The sequence below is a fragment of the Cavia porcellus genome, unplaced genomic scaffold, assembly GCF_034190915.1.
Source record: "Cavia porcellus strain 051 isolate PalLab524CR breed Dunkin Hartley unplaced genomic scaffold, mCavPor4.1 scaffold_1, whole genome shotgun sequence".
NCBI classification, from domain to species: domain Eukaryota; kingdom Metazoa; phylum Chordata; class Mammalia; order Rodentia; family Caviidae; genus Cavia; species Cavia porcellus.
Genome location: NW_026947484.1, coordinates 90395661 through 90421265, shown reverse-complemented (window position 1 = coordinate 90421265; position 25605 = coordinate 90395661). Strand labels below are relative to the sequence as shown.

At 36.9% G+C, this 25605-nt stretch overlaps 2 protein-coding genes across 15 annotated transcripts in view; one reads left to right on the top strand and one right to left on the bottom strand.

The window, feature by feature from the left end:
• The window catches only part of Ccdc171 (coiled-coil domain containing 171), a 454917-nt gene extending 437112 nt beyond the window's left edge, over positions 1-17805 (bottom strand). For all 10 annotated transcript variants that reach the window (XR_010048327.1, XR_010048331.1, XR_010048328.1 and 7 more), the window contains exon 1: positions 17518-17805. The gene's annotated coding sequence lies outside the window, so the exon portion shown is untranslated. The remainder of the gene's footprint in view (positions 1-17517) is intronic.
• Positions 17806-18625: 820 nt separating this feature from the next.
• The window catches only part of Psip1 (PC4 and SRSF1 interacting protein 1), a 59540-nt gene continuing 52560 nt past the window's right edge, over positions 18626-25605 (top strand). For all 5 annotated transcript variants that reach the window (XM_063251497.1, XM_013155038.3, XM_023566040.2 and 2 more), the window contains exons 1-2: positions 18626-18813; positions 22047-22123. In XM_063251497.1, the coding sequence (XP_063107567.1) occupies positions 18742-18813; positions 22047-22123 (149 nt within the window). In that variant the 5' untranslated portion in view covers positions 18626-18741. The remainder of the gene's footprint in view (positions 18814-22046; positions 22124-25605) is intronic.

Below are 25605 nucleotides of genomic sequence, written 5' to 3'. Positions count from 1 at the left end.
TATGGCAAATAGCTTAGTAAGTAGACCGTTGACCTTTGTAATGAGTATGGCGTATTTCTTTTTCCTATCATTTGTAGACATGAGATGTGAAATTATACTAACTACAGTGTGGTTTACACAAAAGAAAAAGGTACAACCGCATCAACAAAATAAAATTCTGTAATTCTGCATAGTACTCAAAAAACTGTTGTGGTATTCATCAGTGAAGATGTTGAATATGAAGAAGTGCTCTAAAACCTCTATCAGCATTTTGCTTACTCACACTGTTAAATTACAAATTCCATAATGACAAAGGTAATGAGTACATGCATGCAACATTGTGTAATTCTGGAATACAGAAGTCTATGCCATGGAAAACAAAAATAAAAAAGTCCAAATAGAGTCAGAGAAAATAAAATTAAAGCCAAGTGTTTTTAGTTTTGCATTTATATTTTTTAGTGTTTTTATCTATCTTTATGTTTTTAAATTATTATTTCTTTTACAAACATATCCATATAGCTTTTCCAATACATTTTATAAAATATTGATTAAATGCTGGGTACTTTTAAAAAACTTTACCATTTACAGCTTATTATAAATACTAGGACAATATTACAAAAATAGATATCCTTTACAATGCTTCCTGATTTAAGAAGATAAACAAAAGGCTCAGACGGAGAATGCATTCAGTTCTCTTCTATGAATTCTAAGAGCTATTTGTTATTCTGTGTTGGTATGTTTTACTTCCTCTTGTATAGATACTCATATACTTCGAGCTTCTATGGAGTTTAGAAATAATATCTTAGGTGCTCAATAAATATCCAGAGTTGAATATATATGGGTTAGTTAAAGCAAAAATGAAAGCCTACATCCCCCAGAGATGAATTACTAGCTAGACATAACGGTTCATAAACATGCTTAGGCAGGAAAGACCAAATTGAATATACTAGAGATCAAGAATTGCACACAAAGCAACCAGGCAAAGTGGCATACACATGTAATCCCAGCAATCTGAGAAATCAAGGCAAAAGTACTGCAAATTCAAGTGTAGGCTGGGTAATTTAGTAACTCTGTGAGGCTCTGTCTCAAAATAGAAAGGGCTGTGGAAATATCCACATGCAAAGTCCCTGAGTTCAAACCCTGGCACTGAAAAACAAAATTGCATACAGATTAGAAAATCAGGGGAGGAAGCCCAGCAGAAATACTAAAAACAAGGAGAGAGAAAGACAAACAGAAAGACACACAGACAGACAGACAACTGTAAGAATTAAAAGACAAGATTGCCTGACAACATATTATAGCCCACATTCAAAGAAGCAACTCACAAAAGAGTAGCTCCATTTTCCCCTCTAAGAGACAAGCACCAGAGGAGAACCACTACCTTGTAGAGTGAAATGAATGAGGACAGCTTTTAGCTTAAGAATCAAGCTACTGGCCAGCACAGAGACAGAAGACATGGGCTAAGAGTTAGTTCCAGCCTACCAGGCAGTAGGATTTAAACTCCCTTAGAGGTTCGGTTTCCATTTGTGTAGTTAACTTAGCACAGTGATTTTTCTACGTCAACTTGATTAGGCTAGGAAAATTTCCAAACTTCCCTGCTCTGGAGAATTCCAAGTTAAGATGGTTTAAAACATAAATTTGAGCAAGATTCAGATGGAAGAAGTACAGTAACAGTAATGACTCTGAAAGTCATTATGGTTAGATGTGGAAGAGGCAGACACACAAAGGGACCATTAGCTTCCCACTGCTGATCCTCTTCCTTTTCCAACTCATACCTGGCTCTTCCCATCTCTTGATCCTATTGATCAAATGGTCTCAACCCTGTATCAGATGCTTGGAAGCTGCTGCAGAAGTGATGCCTGAGCAGAAGGACAGCTTCCCATGGGTCTCCCAGTAAACATTCTTATTGTTCTATTTGGAACTCTGATCAGGTTGACTTACTAATTACCACGGCTTTAATCTTCCAACATACTTTTTTATAATTCTGCTCATAGTTGCTATGGTCCTATTTTAAAAGGTCCTATTTTTAAAAGGGGGGAGAGCTGGGTGTGGTGGCATATAACTGTAATCTCAGCACTTGAGAAGCTAAGGCAGGAGGATTTTATGTTTGCAGTCAGTCTCGGTCACTTAGCAAGATATTGACTGAAAACAAAAGAAATTTTTTTTTTTTGTACTGGGGATTGAACTCATGACCTGGCACTTGCCAGGCAGGTGCTGTGCCACTGAACTATCTCCCCCTAAAACAAAAAATTTTAAAAGGGATTTGGTAATGTAGCTTAGTGGCAGACCTTTTGCCCAGCACATAGAACAAATTCAGTGAGGGAGGGGCGGTGTCACTCATTTCTACTCACAATAGTTCAGCTGAAAAAGACATTGATTTTAAAGAAACTGAGTTTGTTGAATCATTCTCAAATCTTTTTGGCTCAAAGTCCAAATTTTAGACCTTCATTCCCCTTTTTTCTTTTCTTTTTTTGGGGGGCAGTTTGTGTGTATGTGCATATACAATAAAGATTAAACCCAGGGCCTAACACAAAGTACGTGCATTTTACCACTGAGTTACAACTTCTATTTGTTGATTATAGTAGAAATATGTGAAAAGATGAAAATCTTTGTAACTGTCTGGTCTAAAGCACGAAAAGACTAATTCTGATTGGAGTTCTGATCTTGAAGATCTTCCAAACTAGTTAAGAACTAGTTAGGGAGGTAAAGATTTACCTAAATGGGTTATATAGATATTTATGCATATGCGTAGCACATGTTACTTCTTTGCCAACTGAATTCATATCCATAACTCCTTCTTCATTTGTACTCTGCAGCTAGGTGTGGCTTTGTAATGAAATTCTGTCCAAAATAATGTCTACTAGAGATAGACTTGGTAAGCCTCCCTTCATCCTATGCCCTTCTTTTCTGAAATTTAGATGTGTTTCTCATAAAAGCACTTATCTTTGGCCCACGACTAGATTGACAAGTAGAAGAACATCTCAAGGATATTGAGGAGTCACTGGCCTTTAGCTTATTTAGCTGCAATTCCAGCATTTGTCCTCTTAATTTTTTTCTCACACTGGAGGTTAAAGTCAAGTCCTCATGCCTGATAGGCACATACTCCACCACTGAGCTATCCTCAGCCCCCAAGCTTTCTTCACATAAGCCATTCTAGCAGTGTTTTCTGTTAATCATAGGTAAAGCGTTACTGTGTTGAAGACAGGATTGTGCCATGTTGGTCAGGTTGGCTTTGAACTCTTGGGTTTAGGTGATCCTTTTGCATCAGCCTCTCATGGAAACATTTCTAACTGAGACATTGCATTAGTTTAAAAATGAGTAGTAAATACAGGATTTCAACATAGGATGCCATGTTTTAAGAAGAGACTAAGAGGTACGACTACATTTGGATTTTCAGGAAAAATATAAAAAGGATAAGCATAGAGTAAGGGAAGTACATTTCAGAAGGAAATGATGGTGTGAAGAAAGGTAAAGGGAGAAAAGTTTAAAATAAAACCAATATCTAAACTGGAAGTGTAGCATAGCAGTGGATGCTTGCTTTGCATGTGTAAGGCCCTGGGCCTCAGCAATAGCAAAACAAAAAGAAACAAAGAAAAAAATCTCAAGACAAAACAAAACAAAACAAAATCAACAACAACAACAAAAAAAACCCCCAATATCTTAATTTCCATATGAGGTAATGAGTCTATGTATTAACTTGGTGCCCTGAATATATAAAGAAAAGAAAGTTAAGGATAAACGCAGTAACAGGAGACATTTGTCAAAAGCCTTGTAGTCTTGGGATACATGCTGCAAGGCCAGCAATTGTTGGCCTCTTAATTTTTTCCCTGCATTTACTAACTGCAAACTGGGAATAGCATCCCAGATTGGGAATAAAAGTTGTGGTTCCACATATTGCCTTCCCTGTCATGATGGCACCACAGCAGAAGTGGAAAATAGGTTGATTCATCAGGCTTGTATTCCTGAGATATGGCCATAGAATCAGAGTTCCTACCTTCATGGAGTTGAATTCCAAGGTCATGAAGGTTAACATATGAATAATGCAGTGGAGGCACAGAATATAAACTAGTTTTTCCCCAGAAGCTTGATGATAAAAGATAGAGAAAAAACAAACCCATTTGACATTATCAACAAAATAAATATAAAAGTCTCTTTAAGGAAGCAAAGAGGCAGACTGGCTAGGGATCTGGACCTCCAAAGAATGGCACATCTGTAAATCCTCTGCTAATTATTTATTTATTTATTTATTTATTTATTTTGGAACCGGAAATCAAACTCAGGGCCTCGGATTTTCCAGGCAGGTACCTGTGCCACTGAGCTATATCCCTGGCAATTCTCTGCTGAATTTTATAAATTTTTCCTCCAATGTTTGGGACTGATCCTGAAAAGCCAACAACTGAAAATACCAACAGGCACAAAGAGAAACAGAAAAACCTGTTCTGTTTAGGCATTGGACCAGAAAGACATCAGATCTGGTAAGATAAAAAATTTTTAGACAACTGTGATCTTACCCTAACCAAACAACATGGAGAGAAGTGTGGTCCTACCACCTTGGTGCAAGAAGGAAAGTTGGAACATCGTAAAGAAAGAACAACACAAATAGTGGGGAAAAAAAACCCGTAAATACATTCTACTTATTCTTGAGCTTTCTACATTATAGTCAAGTCTGAAGCCCTTTTTTGGCTATGAAGAATCCACCTACTTTTTTCTTCTTTTGTGGTGCTGTCACAACAGGGAACCACAACTTCTATTCCCACTGAACAGTACTGTTTCCGATTTACAGGTAGTAGTAGATGCAAGAGAGTAGAAATAGACATTCTCTCTCTCTCTCTCCAAGCCATAGTGGTATCAACAGAGGCCCATTGGGGAATCTAAATATCTATCCCTACGCCACTGTAACATGGGAACAAGAAATGCTCCATACCTCTGTAATAGTTGATGTTGTTCATCAGTCTGATTGGTTTGAGAGATACCTAGCACAACAGCAAACACATTTTGATTACGTTCTGGTAAGTCTTGGGGGCCTGACCTTAGGGACTGTATTTGGTCCCCGGCCCTCTCCTCTCTGACTCTTTCACCCTTTTCTGTACTCCCTGGCTGTCTTGACGTGAGTAGCTTTCCTCCACCGTGTCTTGCCACCATGATGTTCTTTCTGACTTACCTCAAACTCACAGCAATGGAACCAGCCAACATGGACATCTGAAACCATGAACCATAAAAAACTTTTTCTTAACTTTAAGTTGACTTGCTTTTTCTGCATGTCTCTCAAGAGTATCAAGAACAGTGAAAAAAGCCTATCTCAGAAGGCCACATACTGTATGATTTCACATATATATAACATTCTAGAAATGACAAAATTATGGGGACAAAAATGATTAGTAATTGCCAAGGTTTAGAAATTGGAAGGAGACTCAGGAGATGATTTCAAAGAGATACACAGAGTCTGGGACGTAGTTCAGGGGTAGGGCATTTGCTTAACACTAATAAAGCCCTGAGTTCAACTACCAAGATCACAATAAAGTAAAGTAAATTAATGTAAAGTAAAATACAATACAATACAATGCATTAGCACTAAGAATGTTCCTAGTGAAGAGACAGTAAGTTTATATCTTCATTGTGTTGATTGTAGGAATCAACACTTGCTAAGTGCAACTTTCTGATTCTGTTCTTGTACTGTAAGTACATAAAATGTAACCACTGGAACCCCAAGTAGGGTAAAATACTACCATTGAGTGGTGGGGGAGAATAAGTATCTGTAGAATCTTTTGTATTATTTTTGCATTTTTCTGTGAATCCATAATTATTTCAAGATAAAAGGTAAAAAAAAAAAAACAAAAAACAAATCTGTCCATTAAGGATCAAGAGTTTTTGTTTAAAGCAAGGAAAATCTGCTATATTCATAGGTATCAGAGACAGGGAAGGTAGAGGGGGTAATATTTGTAATGTTTTCCAGCTTTTTTGTAACACATAGCCCATATAATATGTACTATATCTGTATATGCCCACGATGAAGGTTTACTTCCCACCAGTTTTGTTATCTCGAATCTATATAATAAAAACGATAGATGCAATAAATACCTGGTCCTTTGCAATTCAGAGAATTATCTTTTCCACTTTACAAATATGGAAAAATCAACCTTGTACTTAAAAAGGGAAAATCTTAACATTTTCCCATGAGGCACCAAGTACTTTAGAAGAGCTTGAAGCAGATTGTCTCTGTTGGAGGTAAGGTCATCTGCGGAGACTGAGGATGGTTCAAGATTAACTATGAACTTTAGAAGTACCACATGATTTGAGAATGCTACCATGAAATACATAAATGAGGAGACAAAATTAATGAACAGGGGTCTGGAGGTACAGCTCAGTGGCAGAGTGCGTGCTTAGCATGTCAGAGAGTCTCTGAGTTCAATCCTTAGCACTAAAAAGCAAATAGATAATAATTCATGAAGAGCTATCTGACAGAGATTAAGGATTCAGTGGAAAGATGGTAGTATACTTTACTAAACTATACTAATCCTCATCTGGTTCCCAGTATTTTTGTCTATCTTTAGGACCACCAAGATGTTCCAGAGACCAGGCAATCAGGATAACCTGGGCATGAGAAAGCTTCTGCATGTACTCAGTATGCTTTTAGAGGGACAAAGGGAACTTCATCATGAGATTAAATTTATGTAGTTCATATTAGAGTGAGAGTTATTTGATATATGCATGTATAAGGAGAAACAAAATATTTCTTACATAGCTATGTTTGTGAAATTTAACTTTGCCATATGAATATGACTTTAAAGGATCTGCCTGATCTTGCTATTTTCTTCAGTAACACTAATGACCTAGGAAATAGAAACAGGTAACAGTTCCATTCTGTCTCTTCTATCATTTGAGTTGTATGAAAAGAATGAGGAAGACTCTCACATTAGCAAAATAAATATAGCATTATTAAAAAATATAGAATAGTAAAGTGTTTTGTTTCCTCCAAGATAATTCTTTTTTTTTTTTAAGATAATTCTTTTTTGTTCTCACTACTTATGTCTAGGATTTGTCTTTCATTGATAAACCGACTATCTTTGCACAGAAAAGGTTACAGAAGTTAGAGGAGATAATGGCAGTGCTGAGACTTGAACCTGGGAATTTATAGATGCTAGGCAAGGACTCTCACAGTTTCCAACAGGGAAGCTTAATTCTTAAAATGTAATTGGAATATTTCCTGGGACTCTTAAATATTTCCATATGTACAGGTTTAAATCCAGGATAAGAATTTATATGTTTCTTTCAAATTGAGTGTATTACTCAATAATATATTTCAAAACCTAATACATCACATATTTTTCCAGTTTATCTTATTTTACTCTATTCAATGTTAACAAATTTCTATCTCATGATAAGAATAAAATTAAAATATGGGATATGTGTTTTCTCTTTCATAAAATAAATATATTCTGGAAGGAATGCCAAATTTATTTGAAGGAACGATACAAATGAAAGAATTGAAGTGAATATTTTTGTGCAATCATTAAATATTATACTTAGAAAAATATTGGTCATCACTTTCCTGCTTAAGAGAAGATTTTTCACCATACTTTTCATGAAGAATAATTTGTCAAAACATTCAGATTGATTTAATCAGTTGTATATGACTAATAAAAACCCACTTGAGGAAGCAGTGTGTTGGGGCACACACCTGTAATCATGGCACTTGGTGGCCTGCAGCAGGAGGATCACTGACTTTGAGGTCAGCCTGGGCTATATAGTGAGTTTGAGGCCAACCTGAACTACATAGCAAGACCTTATCTCAAAAGTCAAGGGGTTGGGATTTAGTTCAGCAAGCATAAGTGCCTGCCTGGCAAGTGTGAACTCATAAGTTTGATGCCTGGTACCAAAAAAAAAAAAAAAAAAAAAAAAAAAAAAAAAAAAAAAAAACCAAAAAAACAAAACAAATATGCAGGAGTAAAAACCCTATCTCTTAATTATTTTTTTAAAATTTTTATTTAAAAGGAAAAAGAGAAAAAAACAAAACAAAACAAAGCGGTGTAAGGGTACAAGTAATACAGAACTACAAAACAAAACAAAACAAAACAAAACAAAACAGTAAGAAATCACCAGTTAATAGATTACACATTATCATCTTAGAGATAGTTGCTCAAGTCACAGTATCAAAGCATACAAAGTGGACATTCAAACAGAGAGACTGCAAACAGTTGCGTTCAATGATCCAACCAAAAACATTAATATGGTCAGCTATTTAACACTCCTAAGCACACTTGCAGTTGTATACTTTAGAGCACTTTTTTTCCCCTCTCTTTTTTACAACAAAATTTACACATTTTGGGTTTATTGCTCCTTAGTTCTTATTACTTTTTTTTTTGGAAGAGAATAAAGTCAAATATGGCAAAACAAAGCAGTCAGTCAAAACCAAGGATAGACATAGTACATGATGTAAAAACAGAGTACAAGGTCATCAACAATGGTTACCATAATGCCTCTTGCTATCTCTTAATTATTACAAGAAGAAAAATATACATTTTACTATTTCAATTGAAATACATGTTATTGTTGCAAGGAATTGTAATGGGTTTGCAATAAAGTACTTTCAAACATACAGTGTTTTGCATTAGAAAAAAACTTTGCAGAGCAAATACAATGAGAACAAGACTTCAACAAGAATAAGACTATACAAATATTTAAAGGTTTGGGATGTGGCTCAGTGGTAGAGCACTTGCCTAGCACGTGAGCCCCTTGGGTTGATTCCTGTCACTGACAAAAAATTTTTAATGGCAAAGGAGTATTTATCTATGTTTTTTTTTAAAAAAAAATATTAATAGCTATCAATTATTGTGGTATCTATACTTCATGTAATTATTTTTGTTTTTAAATGTCTAGGTAATTTGTTAGAAATTGAATCCTTTGGAATCATTAAAACATTGAAAAAGTAGATTTCAACTTAGAATGTTAGGCAGTGAGGTTATGGTGGCAAAAGAAGGTAAAAATATGGTTGTCATTGGCATCAAGAGACATTTTACTAATGAGCTGGGTGAATGAAATGCGAAGAAAAAAGAATCACTAATGACAAGCTGAGAGGAAAAGTTCTGACACATAGAATGGTCCTAGGGTTGTCTAGGTCATGATCAAAGCACAAAGCTCCAAGCTTGAAATCTTGGATATAAAAGAATTCTTGTCAAATAGATTATGTAGGCCCCTGCAGATTCATAAGAAACACTCAGTTTCTATGTATGTATATATGTAAGTATGTATGTATGTATTGTGTTGGGGCTCAAACACAGGTATATTTTGAAATGCAACAGAAAATCTTGGCATAGTGGTGCACACTTGTAATCCCAGCACTGTTGGAGGCTGAGGCAGAAGGACTGCAAGTCGGAGCCCAGCTCAGGCAACTAAGTTCAAGTTTGAGACTTAATAAAACTCTATCTCAAAATTACAAATATACAAAAGAGCCAGGAAAGTAAGTTCAAATCCAAAGGCCCTTGGATCAATCCTTAATACTGTAAAAACAAATAAATAAAAACTATAAACAACCAAACAAACAGAAAAACATGCATATGATAGTTATCACATGATTATAAATTGCAAACATCATAAGAAATTATAAGCTCCCATAAAGTTCATCATGTTGAACTTTGTTCAACATTTAAGAGCACTATAGCCAGTAATAGTTATTTAAAAAAAATTAAAAATAGCAAAATAGAATAAATCTTCTCTATAGAAGAATTCCAAAGTGTATACATAGATACTCCCTTAAATTCCTATGTGACCTCCCCTTCCCATCTTCTTGGGAGTAGACTTGATTCTCATTTACTTCTAAAGAATGACTAGAGAAATTAAAAAATAGTAACCTTTTTCTCCCTGGATTCTGGGTATTGAACCCAGGGTTACCACTGAGCCACATCCCAGCACTTTCATTTTCTTTTCTTTTAATGTTTTTGAGTCAGGGTACTACTATGTACCTCAGACTGGTCTCGAACTCACTATGTAGCTGAGACTGGTCTCAAACTCACAGTGATCCTCCAGCCTCAACGTCCCCAAGTGCTGGGATTACAGGTGAACCACTGCACCCAGCTTCATCATATGTACTTTTATTTTTTATTTTGAGACAAGGTGTCTCAGGCTAGCTTCAAACTTGTGACACCTCTGCCTCAGACTCCCAAATAACTTTATAGAAAGAAATACAGCAGGTGTCACCTGAAGCACATGGAAGAAATTAACATCACTAGTGACTCATGTTGGTAACATGTATCCTTGATGTGACATGATTGAGACAGGCTCATCACTTCACTGTTGTGGAATTTTTTCCAAAAATCCCACATGATCAGAGTAATCTTAGGGTAAGCATTAGACAAATTCAGTGTAGGGAACATTCTATAATATAGTTGGATAAAATTCCTTAAGATGGCTACAGTCATGAAAAGCAAGACAAAACTGAGAAGTCATAGATCAGAACAGACTTGGAAAGGTATGACAGCTAAATGTAATGTGATACACTGGATGAGATCCTGAAACAAAAAGACAATATTAATGGAAAAATTGGTTAAATATCAATATAGGTAGCTGTGATATACCAATGTCAGTTTCTTAATTTTGACATGTTCTATGGTAATATAAAATGTTAGCAATAGGAAAAATATAGCAAAAGGTATTTAATAACTCTCTAAATTATCTTGGAAACTTTTCTATAAATGCAAACTTCCTAAAGAGTAAAATCTACTTAAAAACGAATTTTATAATTTAAAAATCTATATAAATAGGGACTAGAAGAGTGGTATTTAGATACGGGAATTTTAAAGATTCTTTGCTATTGTGATTCTTACATATTTTATAATTTATACATAAACTCAACTTTTTTCAGTGCCACCTGAGATTTTCATGTTATTCTAGGTTAGCAGAGCATTCTTATGCAGATGTCTTCTACCCATTTGGAAGAGCTCAGTTGTAAGTCAAGAGATTTCATATCAAAAAATGAAAAGAAAAAAAAAAGGCTGGGTATGTCTAGCTCAGTGTAGAAACAATTGCCTAACATGGGCAAGGCCCTGGTTCAATCTTAAATTCTAAAAAATGTATGAAACGTGGAAGGAAAGAAGAAAGAAAGAAAGAGAGAGAGTCACACACACAAACACAAGCCAATGATATACAACTCTGTGCTTATTAGACTGGGCAGAATCAAAAACAGTGACAACACCAAGTATTAATGAGAATGGAATAACAGAAATTCTGTCATTGTTGATGGGAATGCAAAATGGTGCAACCACTTTTGAAAACACTTTGGTAATTTCTTATAAAAACTTCATACTTATCATTTGAACCAGACATCACATTCCTTGTTATATACATGAGTTCAAAATTTATATTTACACAAAACTGCACAAAAACATCACCTTTATTCACAACTGATCAAAAGTGAGAGCAACCAAAATGTTCTTCACTAGGTGAAAGCCTAAACTGTGCTAAACCCAGAAAATGAAATATTTAGCACCGAAAAGGAAGGAGCTATCAAGCCAGAAAAGACATGGAAAAACTTAAGAACAAATTACAAAGTAAATGAAACCAATCTTAAAGGCTATGTACAACACAATTTCAACCATATGACATTCTGAAAAAGAAACAACTATGGAAAACAATGAAGATCATGGATTGCTAGGGGTAGAGGTTAGGATGGATGAAGAGGGGAATGCAGAAGATTTTTAGTGTACCAATACTATTCTGTATGATATAATGCTGGATACACGTCATTAAGAATTAATCTGAATCCACAAAATGTATAACACCAAGGGTTAACCCTAATATAAATCATGGATTTTGGGTGATGTGTCCATGTACAATAAAGTTGAACAAACACACAGAGAGTTCTGCATGTGTGGAGGTAGAGATTTTATGAGACGTACCTATAGCTTCTGCTCAATTTTGCTGTGAATCTAAAACAGCTTTAAAAATTAAACCATGAGCAAGCAGGTGGCACATATCTAAAATCCAGCACCTGGGTGTCTAAGGCAGGAGGACTGAGTTCAAGTCCAGCCTGGCTACATAGTAAACTCAAAGGCCAGCCTAAAATACATATCAAGATCCTATCTCAAAAATGTACAAACAACAACAACAAAAACTGGGTGCGGTGATGGTGCTGAACTTTTATCTTTTTACCTGGTTGGATTTTAGACCCGTCCATAGTATAACTTCTTGCTATAACATGGAAGAAAATAATGTTCTCCATAGACTACAATACAGTCAAAAAAGATACTAAATGGGATACTAAACCATGCACAATATGTATTTATGATTTAATTGAATCCTTAAAATACCCTGATAAAAGAGAAAAATCATTATTGATATTTCACTGGTAAGAAAATAAATATAATAAGGCTAAAGGATTTACTCTATACCATGTGTAAAACATAATGGAGTCATGATTAGAGGTCAGGCTTAACTCCCAAGCCTATTCTTCCTTTTCCTATAGCACATCAGAATTTTAGCTATAAGTTTCTTCTTTGTAAGTGTACATCCAGTAATTTACTCTTTTCGTTTAATTTTTCATTTAAAAAAAATAAGACCTTCACTGTCTGGATAACAACTCAAACTCACATTTCCTCCTAATCAATATACCTATAAGAAAACATATCACCAAAAGCATAGTGCCATATTTACCATTTAGTTGATCATTAAAGGTTTTTCAGGAAAATGAAGGAGAAATTCCATTATCACATAACTTTCAACTAGTTTCAAGGTTATTAGGGTTGACAAAAAGATGGGGGCTGTTTTGATCAATTTTTGAACTCTTAAATATTTTGATATGCAACTTTAGCCAATTTGAATGTTTTATTTTTCTGTGGTTTCTGTCAAAAAGCAGTCATTGTGCATTGAAGAAAAAAAATGAACAATAAACCAATAACTTTTGTTTAAAAACATCTTTTAGAAATCCACAACACACATTAGTAAATTAACAGTTGTGAGATATCTTTTTCCAGATAGAGCTATACAGCTTTGACTTTGCATTTCTCAAATTCACTTGTTTGAACTCCCGTTTTCACGGTATATGAGTTTAAAATTTCCCAAGTAGTATTCTGTTCTCATAAAATACTCAGATAAAGTTGACCTAGAAGAATCAAAGGCACCAAACCAGGTGTGTTGGTGCAATCTATACTCTCAACACTCTGGAAACTGAGCCAGGAGGATTACTATGAGTTCAAAGCCAGCCTAAACTAACCAGTGTGACCCTGTTTCAAAAATTAAAAAAAAAAAAAAAAAAAAAAAAAAAAGAAAGGCACAAAGATATTTTTTAAAGGCATTATCACATTAACAGGTTAGTGGGCTTATTGAACACAGCAAGAGGTTTTACTACTTTCAAAGCTGCACTCAAGTGCCAAAATCAGGAAGTGAGAACATAGAAGATTATAGAAGAAAGAATAATACAGGGTATAAAGGAAAAAGCATAAACAACAGGTGGAAGAATAAAGTGAAGGAGGTACATGGACATGTGGAATAACTGAAATTGGACATCAGATGTAAGAAAGAAGCAAACCGAAAATCTGAGGTGAAACATAACCACGGTATGTAGTAATTTTTTTTAATTCCACTAGAACAGCTCATATTCTATGCAGCCTTCACAATAGGCATTCACAGGTCACCTGTCAGTCTCTGTCCCTGCCTTGAGCTTGTCCTTCTATACAACTTACCTAGAATATCCAGATTCAAAGACTTCCCTGATCCCGGGTGCAGCAACTCTTTGGCACATTGGTAAACCAGTAGAGAACAATAGCTAGTCACTGTCTCGCAAGACAGTACCTCTTGGTTCTTCCTCACCTGAGAGCCACAGTTCTGAGCCGGCACCTTGATTTTTAGGAGAAGGAAGGCCTAGACTGGATTTATCACATCCCACCTCTGATTGAAACAGCTCTTTGAGTGGTGCCTTTTATTTTTCCTATATTTTTGCTGACTTTTCACTATTTCCCCGTGAGGAGGGTAGCTGAAACACATCTATAATCCCAAAATTTGTGAGTGTGAAGCAGAAGGATTAAAAGTTCAAATCCTGTAGCAAGACCTTGTCTCAAAATAAAAAAAAGGGTCTGGGGTTGCAGTTCCATGGTAGGTTTATGTGCATACACCCAGATAAATAATTACTATAAACACCATTAAGTGTAAGGCATCTTATTAGTACTATATATTAAGATTGGGGATTATGCCTCACAATGAATATAATCATTATGTACTGCAAATATTTGCTTATAAAAATGAAAAAGATGGGGAATTATGTAAAAGGTGTGAAATGGAGTATCATTGTTCAGTCTGTCGTAAGTATAAAATTTCATTTAGTAACATTTCCTTTGAAATTAATATGTTGGTAGTAAAACTAATGCTTTTAAAGGGTTAACCTTAAGTACATGAAAAATTCAAGTCAAAACAATATTTTCATGTGTCTCTTTATTTGTTTCCTCAACCTAAATGATTAGGACTGAAGAGTTTATCACCTGCTCCTTCCTCTCATTTTGTTAAATAAGTATTTATTGAAAGACGTATTCATTGAAGACCTATAAAGTGTAGTTCTGATAAATAAGATGGTGCTGACTTTTAAGTAGTTTAAAAACTAATAGAAAAGATTGTAAATAATTATGCCATTGGAAGATGAAATTAGTGCCTTTCCAGATTGTGAGTTTTGGGTTGAGTCCTTTAGGTCCAGAAAGAGTTAAACAGAATGAGCTGGTAGTGGGGGAAAGCCGGGGAATAGGGTAGGGTACAGGGAGATTATTAGGAAATTTGAAGCTGGAATAAGAGTACGGGGCAGCTTTTACTTTCAGCATCTTTTTCTAATTATAAGCCATCTAGCCTGCAGCCTTGCTGCCTCCCTGTCCCACCTAAAGGCCATGTGGGATCACAAGGCAAGCCCTTGAGTTGGAAGGTTGCCTCAGCCACTTGCCTCCATGTGTAATCCTGGGCAGCTTGCTTAATTTCTGTGAGCCTGTTTTCTCATCTTTAAAATAGTATAGTAACACCCTGATTACATGAGGCAATATGGGTCAAGTTCCTATCTCAACATGGTTAAGTGGCCAGCCCACTCCTGCTGGCTTGCTTTGGAAACCATACTCCCCCCAACCCCGTGGGGGAAGGGTGCACAGGATCAAGCAGGGCTGGGAGGAGCACAGTTCTTAGCAGTTCAGCAAAGCTCTCCAAGTGGCTTTGTGCCTATCCTCCTTCCTGCCTCCTTATCCCTCTGCCCCCTCCTACTCAGGTTCACAACTGCTGCTCTCTGGGATCCTGAGCTTTTGTTCTCTGGAGGCTTAAAACTACCATCTCATTTCCCTTAGTTTATTGTTTAAATGGTGTCACCTATTATTTGCAGACTATCCCGAGTTAAAATTGGCAAAATTTACAGATAGCAAGTGCTAAGCATCATACTTAGTTCAACACTAACTCATCAACTATCAATAATTGGTATTAACATATCAATATGTTTATTTCCTTATTTCCATCCCATCTTTACTTCTTGTTATGGTAATTTAGTACTATAAATTATCTTTAAATATTAGTTATAATTTATCTATTACATGCCTGTCTTCCCCACAAGATTTTAAATCCTTACATCCTGTAGTAACACTCCTGGAGCAGTTTCTCAAACTTGAATATGTTAAGAAATCACCTGGGGACCTTGTTAAACTGCAAATTATGGTTCAGTAGTTCTGAGGGGGAGTGAGCAACTAACAAGCAGCCAGGAGGCTGCTGGGCCCTGACTACACTTGGAATTGTGTAAGGGTTTTAAAGCAAAGGAGGTGACAAAAATTTGACTGTAGGATGATGCCTTGGTCTCTATCACTCAATATCTTGGAAGTTTCCTCAGACCATCCTTTTGCCCCTTTTCTTGTGCATGATTGATTGACTTTTTTTTTCTCGCTATGTAGTCCATGCTGGCCTCGAATTTACTACGTAGCTCAGGCTGGCTTTGAATTCAAGGAACTTCCTCTGTCTCAGCCTCCCAAGTGCTGGGATTACAGGAGCGCACCACCATGCTCAGCTTCTTGGGCATGATTTGGCACCAACACATGACAATTATTCTTTTGTGTAATTAGTTACACCTTTCCTTGTCTTATTCAGCGTAATCAATCACATAAATAGGTCATTTAGTAAGTACTAGAGTTTCTCCAGCTTATTTCTACTTTTGTCCACCTTGAAATAGCAAAAATAACTTTTTCAAGAATCATCATTTTTACTCATTTTTTTGTCCTGCAACATCTGATAACTCCCTAGTATACAACAAAGTGACTTTTTTTTGTACCAGGAATTGAACTCACGACTTCATGTTTGCCAAACAAGCACTTACACTGCTGAGCTAAACCCCAGCCCTGTGACCTTAATTTTAAGATAAGCAACTTGAAGACATTGCTCAACATTTGCCTCTCCCTTGCCAGTTTCTCTTTTTCCTCCCCAAGTAATCCTCTGCATAATGCCAGGCTATGATTTAGTTTCTTGGGACTCCTTGCAGGCCATTTTACATTGGGAATGTCTTCTTTCATTCTTTTTTAAACACAGGTTATTTTTTCTTTTTCTTTTTTTTTTTTAAGCCAGTCAAATTTAGCAGTGGGGGGGGGGTGGTATACCAACTTTAGTGACACTAATGTTAATAAGTTCTGATAACCCACTGCCATTGGACCAGCCCCATGTTATTTTTCTTAAAAAAAAAAAAAAAACTTTCAATTTTTGCCTACTCAAAGTTTTTCCACATTTATTCCATGTTGGAGTTCTTTATCTAAAGCAATACATTCATATTTTAATGTTTTGTTTGATATTTTCAGCCTGTTTCAATAGGCAAGCTTTGCCCTTGTTCAGTTGTATTCCCAATACTGCTTGACATGCAGTAGATATTTCTTGGGAGTTCAGTGAGAATGAAACAAAATTTAAGATTAATTCTTATTAATGCTCAAAATGCTCTTATTTCACTACACATATTTATTGGGATTCTGGGTGAATGTAAATGGATAAATAAAATTGGGGCATTTTGATGAGGTAGCTTTAATCAAAGTATTAACACCAGAAGGCTGGGCAAATTGCCAATATATTAAAAACATGCATCGGCTAAAGGAGCAAAAATACGATAATCTTTAAAATTTCTTGAAAAATACTTTGAGGTTTAGTCACATTTTCCCACTCTACCACCTACCATTTTGGTAGGGAAATAAAATACAGATGCAGCTAAAATGAGTTTGGGCCCAACCAAACCCACATCCTATCTAACAGGCTTAGGTTTTCCTGTCATTGTTTTCTACTCTTCACATTTTTAATTCGTTAGGACTGCATTTTTCTTAACAGTTCCCAGTGCTTAAATATAAAAGAAATGGGCCTTTATTCTATTACAGTCTCCAGAAAAAGGAGAGTGAAAGGCCTATTCAAGTAGGTGCAAGAGGCCTGCAAGCTGAACACCTTGCAAGCGCTTCATGATCCAGTTATCTATGGTTTTTTTTGTACACCTCCCCGTTTTTTTTTTTTTTTTTTTTTGGCTGATGCAAATCGTGTAAACACAGCTTCAAAACGTCCCCATCCTGGGAAACTCACAGCTTAGATCGCAGGTTTCTCTAACAAGCTGCCTAAGGCTACAGGCCTCGATACCCGCCCCCAAACCCGATCCACAACAATCGCTTCCTCTCTCCCCGCCTTTTACATACAGTACACATACAAATACACACGCAGAGCAGCCAGCCGGGGCGGGCCGGGGCAGACCACTCAGTAAACCGCAGGGGGGAGCCGCAAACAGCTCAGTTATTTTCGTTAAGTGCTTCATTCCTTCGCACCCGTGTCTGTCTTCACCTGCGTATAGTTATGAGTTCCAAGGGAATCTGGGGATCCAAGGTCTTCAAAAGCTCCGCCTCAGAGTCATACGATTTTGGGGGCTGTAGTCATATCCCCCCCAACCTCGGGGAGCAGATGGTCCCGCCCTAGTGCTAGCGGGCGCCGAGCGGGAGCCGCGCGGGAGCGGCGTAGCGACGGCGGCGGTAGTGGCGGCGGTGGTTGTGGTTCTTAGCCGTTGAGACGTCTCTGCGGCAGCTGGTGGCGCAGGTGGCTTGCGTGGTCGCGGGCAGAGGCGGCAGGCCCGCCACTGCAGCCCCAGTGCCCGCGGCCTCGGCAGGTGAGCGGGCGGCGGCCGCTCGCCCCGCCCCCCCTCAGTGGCCTTGCTGGCCGTAGCGGAGCAGGGGACGTGGGCCGCTCCGGGCTGCAGCCGTCGGGCAGCAGGCTGGGGGTGGGGGGAAGATCGTGTAGGGGCGGAGCGGGAAACTCTTTTAAAATCCGCCGATTTTCCGTCTCCTTGCTTTTTCTTCCTCTTTGGGTTTGAGCTTTGTGGAAAAAGCCTTGGGAAAGATGGGGCGGGAGAAAAGGGAATTTAGGGCTGGGAAGCATCCTTGCCTCAGGTGGTGGCGTCTTTGGGGGGCTGTGGAGACCGTGCTGTTCGGGGAGGAGCTACAGGCGGCCCTCCTTCCCAACCCCCATTCTGCTAGCCCACCCCACCCCCACCTCCACCCCACCCCATCCTACCCACCCCCGCCCCCACCCTCACCCCTACTCTTGCGGCCCGCCCCTCCCCCTCCCCGTACCTCCTCCCCTCGGGTTTCTTCGTATTAACCGCCCTCCCCGCCGTCTCGTAGGCGCGTCGGACACCCGGAGGCATCCTCCCCAGTCCGCCAGCTTGGGAACCAGAGCTCCGCTCAGCGCTCCAGCATCCCTTTGCTGCGCGCCGCCGCGCTTTCTCCTGGGTTTTGGACCCCCTAGCCTCGCCCCCGAAACATGACTCGCGATTTCAAACCTGGAGACCTCATCTTCGCCAAGATGAAAGGTTATCCTCATTGGCCAGCTCGAGTAAGTGATTTGTAGCTTTTGCGCTCAGCAGTGCTTCCATTCGTTCTCAGAGGCCTTCATCTTTTAATTTCTGTGGTCTTTTTTTCTCACCAGCTCATCTTTAGTACAGTGTGTAACGTGACTTTTCATTTTAGTTTTTGTGTAGTAATCTCCCATATAATTGTAAAAATACAGGTATTCCTGCTATCTTTGTATTTCCCTGTGGATCATTTTTTGACTTGTCTTTGACAGGTGTTCTTCACTGGAAATACTTAGACGGCATTCCAGTTAATATTCCATTGTGGGTGAAGTAATCCAGTTATTAATAATCCAGTTAATATTCCATTGTGGGTGAAATAATCCAAATTTTATGTTAAATTAGTGAAACATTGACAATTCAGAGAGACAAGTATATGTGATTAATTTGGGTTTCTAGAGTTTTTGAAAATGCACATGATGCTCAGTTGGTGAAACCTTCTCGGTTTGTCTATTTAATAAAAGAGCTTAAGGACTGGACACCCTTGAAATTTTTCCAACAAGAATAATAAGGAATACCCAGAAAATTTATTTCCATGATTATACTCATGTCATTTGCTTTAGGGCCTTGAAGTTGTTTTTCCTTTTTGTTTCCTATAGGCGAAAGGAAGAATGGACCAGATCCTGGGTTTCACATCTAGTGTTAAGGCAAGATCATTAAGAACCCAGGATGTTTCGTGAATTTAGAATTTGAGACTGAATATCTGAGCTGTATTTTCAGAAAAGAGGTTTTGTTAGTTTATGGGGAGACTTAGGTTCTGAGACCCTGATGCATAGAACCTAAAGAATGTTGAGATCCTGTGAATTAAAGTCAAGATCCTTGAGTAACCCTCTGATCTAAAGTTGTAGTTTTTAAAAACCTCTATTTCTAATTTACTCTTCTTACAAAAGATATTGCTTAAAAATAAGTCCTGTAGTTGTAGTTAATGTCAGCTGGGAAGAGGAATAGGGAAGTATCCATTAGATAACAGAATCCTGGAGTGAGGAGCTGAGAGTCCTACTCAGATATAAAATGATCACTGCTCTTGATTCTCTCATGCAGTGCTTCATATACTCAGTTTTCATATTTGCTTCTACATCTTGCTTTTGCCTAATTTATTAGGCCTGATTTTTCAGGGGAGTCTGGCTTGAACACCCTAGTCACAACCCTTTTCTATGTATTTGGTATTCTAATTTGTTTTTTAGAAAATCTTTTAATTCTTGCTTTGTATATGTTCTAACTTCCAAATACATTATGAACTTCTTGGAGGCAGTGGCCTTAAGCTGAATATTTTTTATATCTTCATAGTCCTTAGTTACATAATCATGCAGTTATAAAACAATTTTTCATATTTAAAAAAAAAAGTGTAGTGACCTGGGCAAGTTTAAAATTTCTCTAAGATAGTTTTTCTTGAGTTTTTTTAATTTTGAGGTGTCATAAAATGTGAGGTTATCTAAAAAAAAAAAAAGTGAGGTTATCTGATAAATCTATATTCAGATTTCCATACGCCAAAGTAGTTAGGAGCCAAATGAAATTACTTAGAAAATTTTCTACTCCCACACCATCCTCCTCAGTCCCTTCAGTATGTTGGGTGACTAAGAGTATTATTAAAAGTAAAAATAAAGTAGTCTTAGGATGGCCAGAGTATTTTCTTTAACAAGTTCTGTTGCTAATGAGTTCATTTAGATTGGAGTGGGAACTTTTTACTGTTTTCCTTTTCTCCCTCATTTTTTCTTAGAAGCAGTTTGATTTGCTTTTATGTCTAAGAATTGCATAATTTTTTTTTACCTGAGTTCTTTTTGGTTTAAAAATTCTAAATCTTTTCTATAATGTATGTAGAGTATTTTAAGGTCTCAGCTGAGTAGGTGACACCTCTTTTCCAATTTTGGCTTTAACATTTTTTTTCTCTTCATGTCCCAAATTTGATGATTTATTTTTCATGATTATTTGCAACAGCAGAACCAAGTTGACAGAATATGTCCCTTATTTTAAGGACTGAGAAGGCTTTTGCAGTTCTTGGGGCCTTTCTACACAGTTGAAATGATGAGTATAATTTTCATTGTATAGGTGGAGAAATTCAGTTCCTTTGGGTTGTGATGCATTAAGTGAAACCTGTGTTTCCCTGCAGATGACTTTTAGTCATTCTTATGTATGACCTTTTTTTCTATAATGTTCGCAGGACATAGTAGGCCCTCTGCTGGTCAGCTCCATTATAAAGTCAACTAATTTTTGAATTAAAATGGTTTTTGAAGTTATGAAATTGAAATTAGAAATGATACTCAATTCTGACTAGGTGGTACTGCTTGATAACTTGAACAAGAGGGATAAGAGAAAGTAACACATCACAGAAGTATTAGATATAATACACCTATAATTAGGAGGCTGAGGCAGGAGGATCCTTGAGAGTCAGGCCAGCCTGGGCTACATAGTACATTTAAGGCCAGTGTGAATGGCCATATGAATGAATTACACGGCAAGACTTTGTCTCCGTGTCTGTCCCCCCAAAAGAAAGGATTGAAAGAGAACCAAAAGAATAGGTGACCCCCATATAGTGTTAGCCATATAGGATAGTCTAGTTATGCGTTTTAAACTGAGAAGTACTGCTTTAAACTTTTGGCAGTGTCTGCTTTTACATTACTTTTATTTGCTTAGCCATTTTGCATAAACAGCATTTAAGATTGTGGAACAGATTGAGACTCCTGTTGTGAAATGTGTAAGGGCAAACATATTTAAGAATTCAGAATTTTGAGATTTTTAGGAAGTTGATTGTGATATGTTTTCCATATATTTTACTGTTGCTGAGGCCTGGGATAACACATAATGTGAAGTTGTGTTTTTTTTTTTGTACTGAGGATCAAACTCACGACCTTGTGCATGCCACACAGTTGCTTGTTCCATTGAGCTAAATCTCGGGCTGATAACACATAACGTAACAACATTTCTGCAGAGAAACTATAATGGAAACATTAGATGGATAAAATAAATAACAGCCTTAGTATTAGTCCGAGTTTTGTCATCAAATAAGTTTAGTCTGAGTTTTGTCATCAAATAAGTTTTGGGAAAAAAAATCTTGTTTATGTATAATTGAGGTTTTAGAATTAAGAATATAGTATAATGGACCTGTAAAATGGGTCTGTTTTACAGGCGATCCTTTTGGATCTGTTGTTCTTAGTTTAGTCATGTGTGTCAAGGTATGTATGATTTAAAAATTTTTACTATTTCTAATTTTTTTTTTTAGGTAGATGAAGTTCCTGATGGAGCGGTAAAGCCACCCACAAACAAACTGCCCATCTTCTTTTTTGGAACTCATGAGACGTAAGTCCTGTTAGCTTTAGAGACAAATGAGTTAATTTTTGCAGGATCATTATGTGTAAAATCATCTTTGTACTTGGAATAGTCTTCAGCTCTCTTTTTTGGCAGGGGTCGGGGAGGAGCCTCTTAAGGTACAGATTAAAGCCACTTTAGATTCAATTTTTATTAGATGTTTCTAAGAAATGTTTAATTTTTACTAGAATAGGTGTTTCCAGTTTTAATGATAAAAGTAAGTTATGCTTTCAGCAATCACAAATGAATGTTGGATAAAGTATGAAAGGAAATTTTTAAGAAGGTATTAAGTATTCCCATTTAGTGAAATAACTGGTTTTCATTAGTACCGCCGCGTGCCCTGTTTTATTTCGGCATTGTGAGATTAGTCCAGCAGACTGTTGTGGAGAAGATAAGAAGATACCCGGGCAGTTCTCTCTGTGTTTTTGTAGAGCCACTGTTCTGCTTTGCTGCTCCCGGTGGAGACATGGGCAGAGAACTGATACAGTGAAACCAATAAATTCAGAAATTATAGCTAAAAATTGAATTGTACATGGGATTGTCCTACAGGCTGTCTCATTACTTCCCAAAGGCTTATATTTCTAAGTACATGTAACTTAATAGCCTTGTAAGTGCTATATAATCTAACTGATTTGAGATTTACAATAATTTTTTCCCCCAGTTTTGAGTTTGAAACCCAGGGCCAATATTGGGGGGAAAAAAATTATTGCGCTCTACCATTGAGCCATGCCCCATGAATCTAAATGGTATTTGGAGTGTATGGTGTCAGATGTATCAACGCCAGCGTAACAAAAGAACTTTAGTTCTGAAGGAAATTTTTAGTCCCTTGAGACCTCATTCTGTGAGACTTGGGTCGGTTTTAGCAAGTCTTTCAGATAATTCCAATGCATGCAAAGGTTGGAAATAATTTAGGTTAATGTGAGCATTTGGTGTAGAATTTTTCAGTTTCATAAGCTCAAGAATTCTTTTGAAATTTTCTTTTTTTTTCTTTTTTCTTTTTTTTTTTTTGCGTTTTTTTACCGGTACCAGGGATCGAACTCATGACTGCCTGCTTTCGAGGCAGGCGCTTATGCCGCTGAGCTAAATCCCCAGCCCAGGAATTCTTTAATTATGATTTTTTTCTGATTGAAAAAGATTAAGTGCTTTGATTGTTATAGCTGTAGTCCATACTTAGTCTGTTCCTTCCTCATGCTGAGGAATTGACCTGGGGTCTCATATATGCTATGCAAGCACTGTACTATTGAGCTCTACCCCCAGCCTTAGGCTACTATTTTAAATTTAGAAGAATAATGACCATCCTTTCCCTAGTGTTGAGAAGAGTTTTTATATTGTAAAAATCTGTTTATTTTATTTTATTATTTTTTTTTGTGTGTGTGTATGTATATAGTGTGTGTATGTGTGTATGTGTGTGCCAGAGTTCCAACCTAGGGCCTTGCTTATGGTATACAAGTGCTTTCCCACTAGACTGCATCGCCAGCTCAATAACTGTACAATTTAAATCAGAACAGTACATCAGATAAATAGTTACTACACTTTTTGGGTAATAGGTGTTATGGTGGTGAATGAAGATGAATTAACTAATAGTCAAAAATATACTATAGAAAAGTAAAATTAAGTTAGTGATAAGAAATTTTCTTGTCAAAATTCACTTATGTTTTGATTCTTAATGTTCTTAGCAACACCATTTGTCTTCAGAAAGGCAGTACTGTTGTATGTACCTATTGGTCTGGTGACTTAACTTTTTTGTACTTTAGAAACAAGGTACCCGATAACCTTTTCCCTCCCAAAAGTTATGAGGGTAATTATTTTTTGAACTTTTTGATGTGGAGGCTTCATCAATGTGAATTTATTCTAATAGGCAGGAGTTAGGACACGTAGAACATGAAGTAGTTTGGAAATTGTAGTAATTCATAACTGATTTATAGATTAAGATTATTATTATTATATATTTAGGGCAGAAACCATTTATGATGACATTCTTTTTTAGTTTTTAGTTTTTAATTCAGTTTTTTGAGACAGGGTCTCAATATGTACTTCAGGTTGGCTTTGAACTCACTATGTAGCCCAAGCCTCCTGCGTCAGCCTCTGGAACACTAGGATTATAGGCATGTGCCACTGCGCCCGGCTGTCACTGCATTCTTTCTGTAATCTAGGAGTGCCTTATTTTAGCATTTCTGTGCTTTTTGTAATAAATTTGTCCAGCAGTTAAGTTTGAAATATTAGTTGACTCTTAGGTATACTAACTGTGTATATGTACTGGTTCTGTTAAACCTTACATGCTCAGAACTGATTCATAGTATTAAGAATGAACGTGATTTCTTAATAGAGCCAAAAGTCTTTGTATTATCCTTGATTTCTAGTTTTTTCTTTTCCTCCCACATCTTATTAGCCAGTAGTTTTTGTTCTTTTACTTTAAAATGCATCCCAATCTTCCCACTCTTCTCTGTTAGAACTCAAGTCCATGCCATAATTGCTCTTGGCTCTAATTAGTGTCCTTACCTTATCGTGGTCTCAGTTGCTGTATAATCAGTGATTTTTATATCCCATATAAAGTATGTCATTTCCCTGTCTAAACACTTTCAATGACAATCAACATTACCAGCAAATAAAAACTATCACTATCTACAAATCCTGTTCATAAGACTGTATTAGAACTAGCCTGTGCTTACCTCCCCTATGGCATCACATTTTCTCACTACTTTTCTGTTTTATAGAGAGATCTGATCTTGCCTCAGTGTTTTTTGCTTGTTTTCCCTTTTCTGGAATGGGTATACCTTAAGATATTTGAAGTCATTTAGATCTTAGCTCAATTCCATGTTTTAAAATGTGTATTTTTTCCTTTGCAGTGATGATGAAAAAGGTGTTTTTTTCTTCCACAGTTGAAGAGCTAGAGCAGCAGAAATTTTGTCTAGTCATTTAAAAGTTTCTAGCCATAATATCTGTTAAATATTTGATGATTGTAAGCTCTTTGGACTACAGTCATTTGTTGGTTATGAATTTGCTGTTAACTAATACTTACATAGTGCTTAATACAAATAGATCAGAAGTCTGTCTGCTATTTGCAGTTAATGTGACCTTGGGCAGGTTATGTTATGCCCTTTTCTTGTGAATCTGCACCAGAATTTTGGGTGTAAACAAGACATTACATGAAAACTGTGTAGACTAGTACTAGTCATGTGTTAAATACTAAATACTAAATAAATGTATCAGATATTAAAAAACAGCTTTTTTGAGAAATGGAAAGAAAATATTCAAGTAAGAGGAACTGGAGGGGGATGGGAAAGGAAAGCAGGGACAAGAAAAAAAAAGGAAAAAGTAGAAACAGCTTTTGTAATAAAGCTCTTTAAGAGGGGAGGAGGGTTGAGAGGGAAATGAAAGAAGGAAGATCTCTCATGTACAGGTACAAATTCCTATGATGACTTATTATATATAATCTAAAGTGTACCTATAAAATAAAACACGAAAAGACTCGG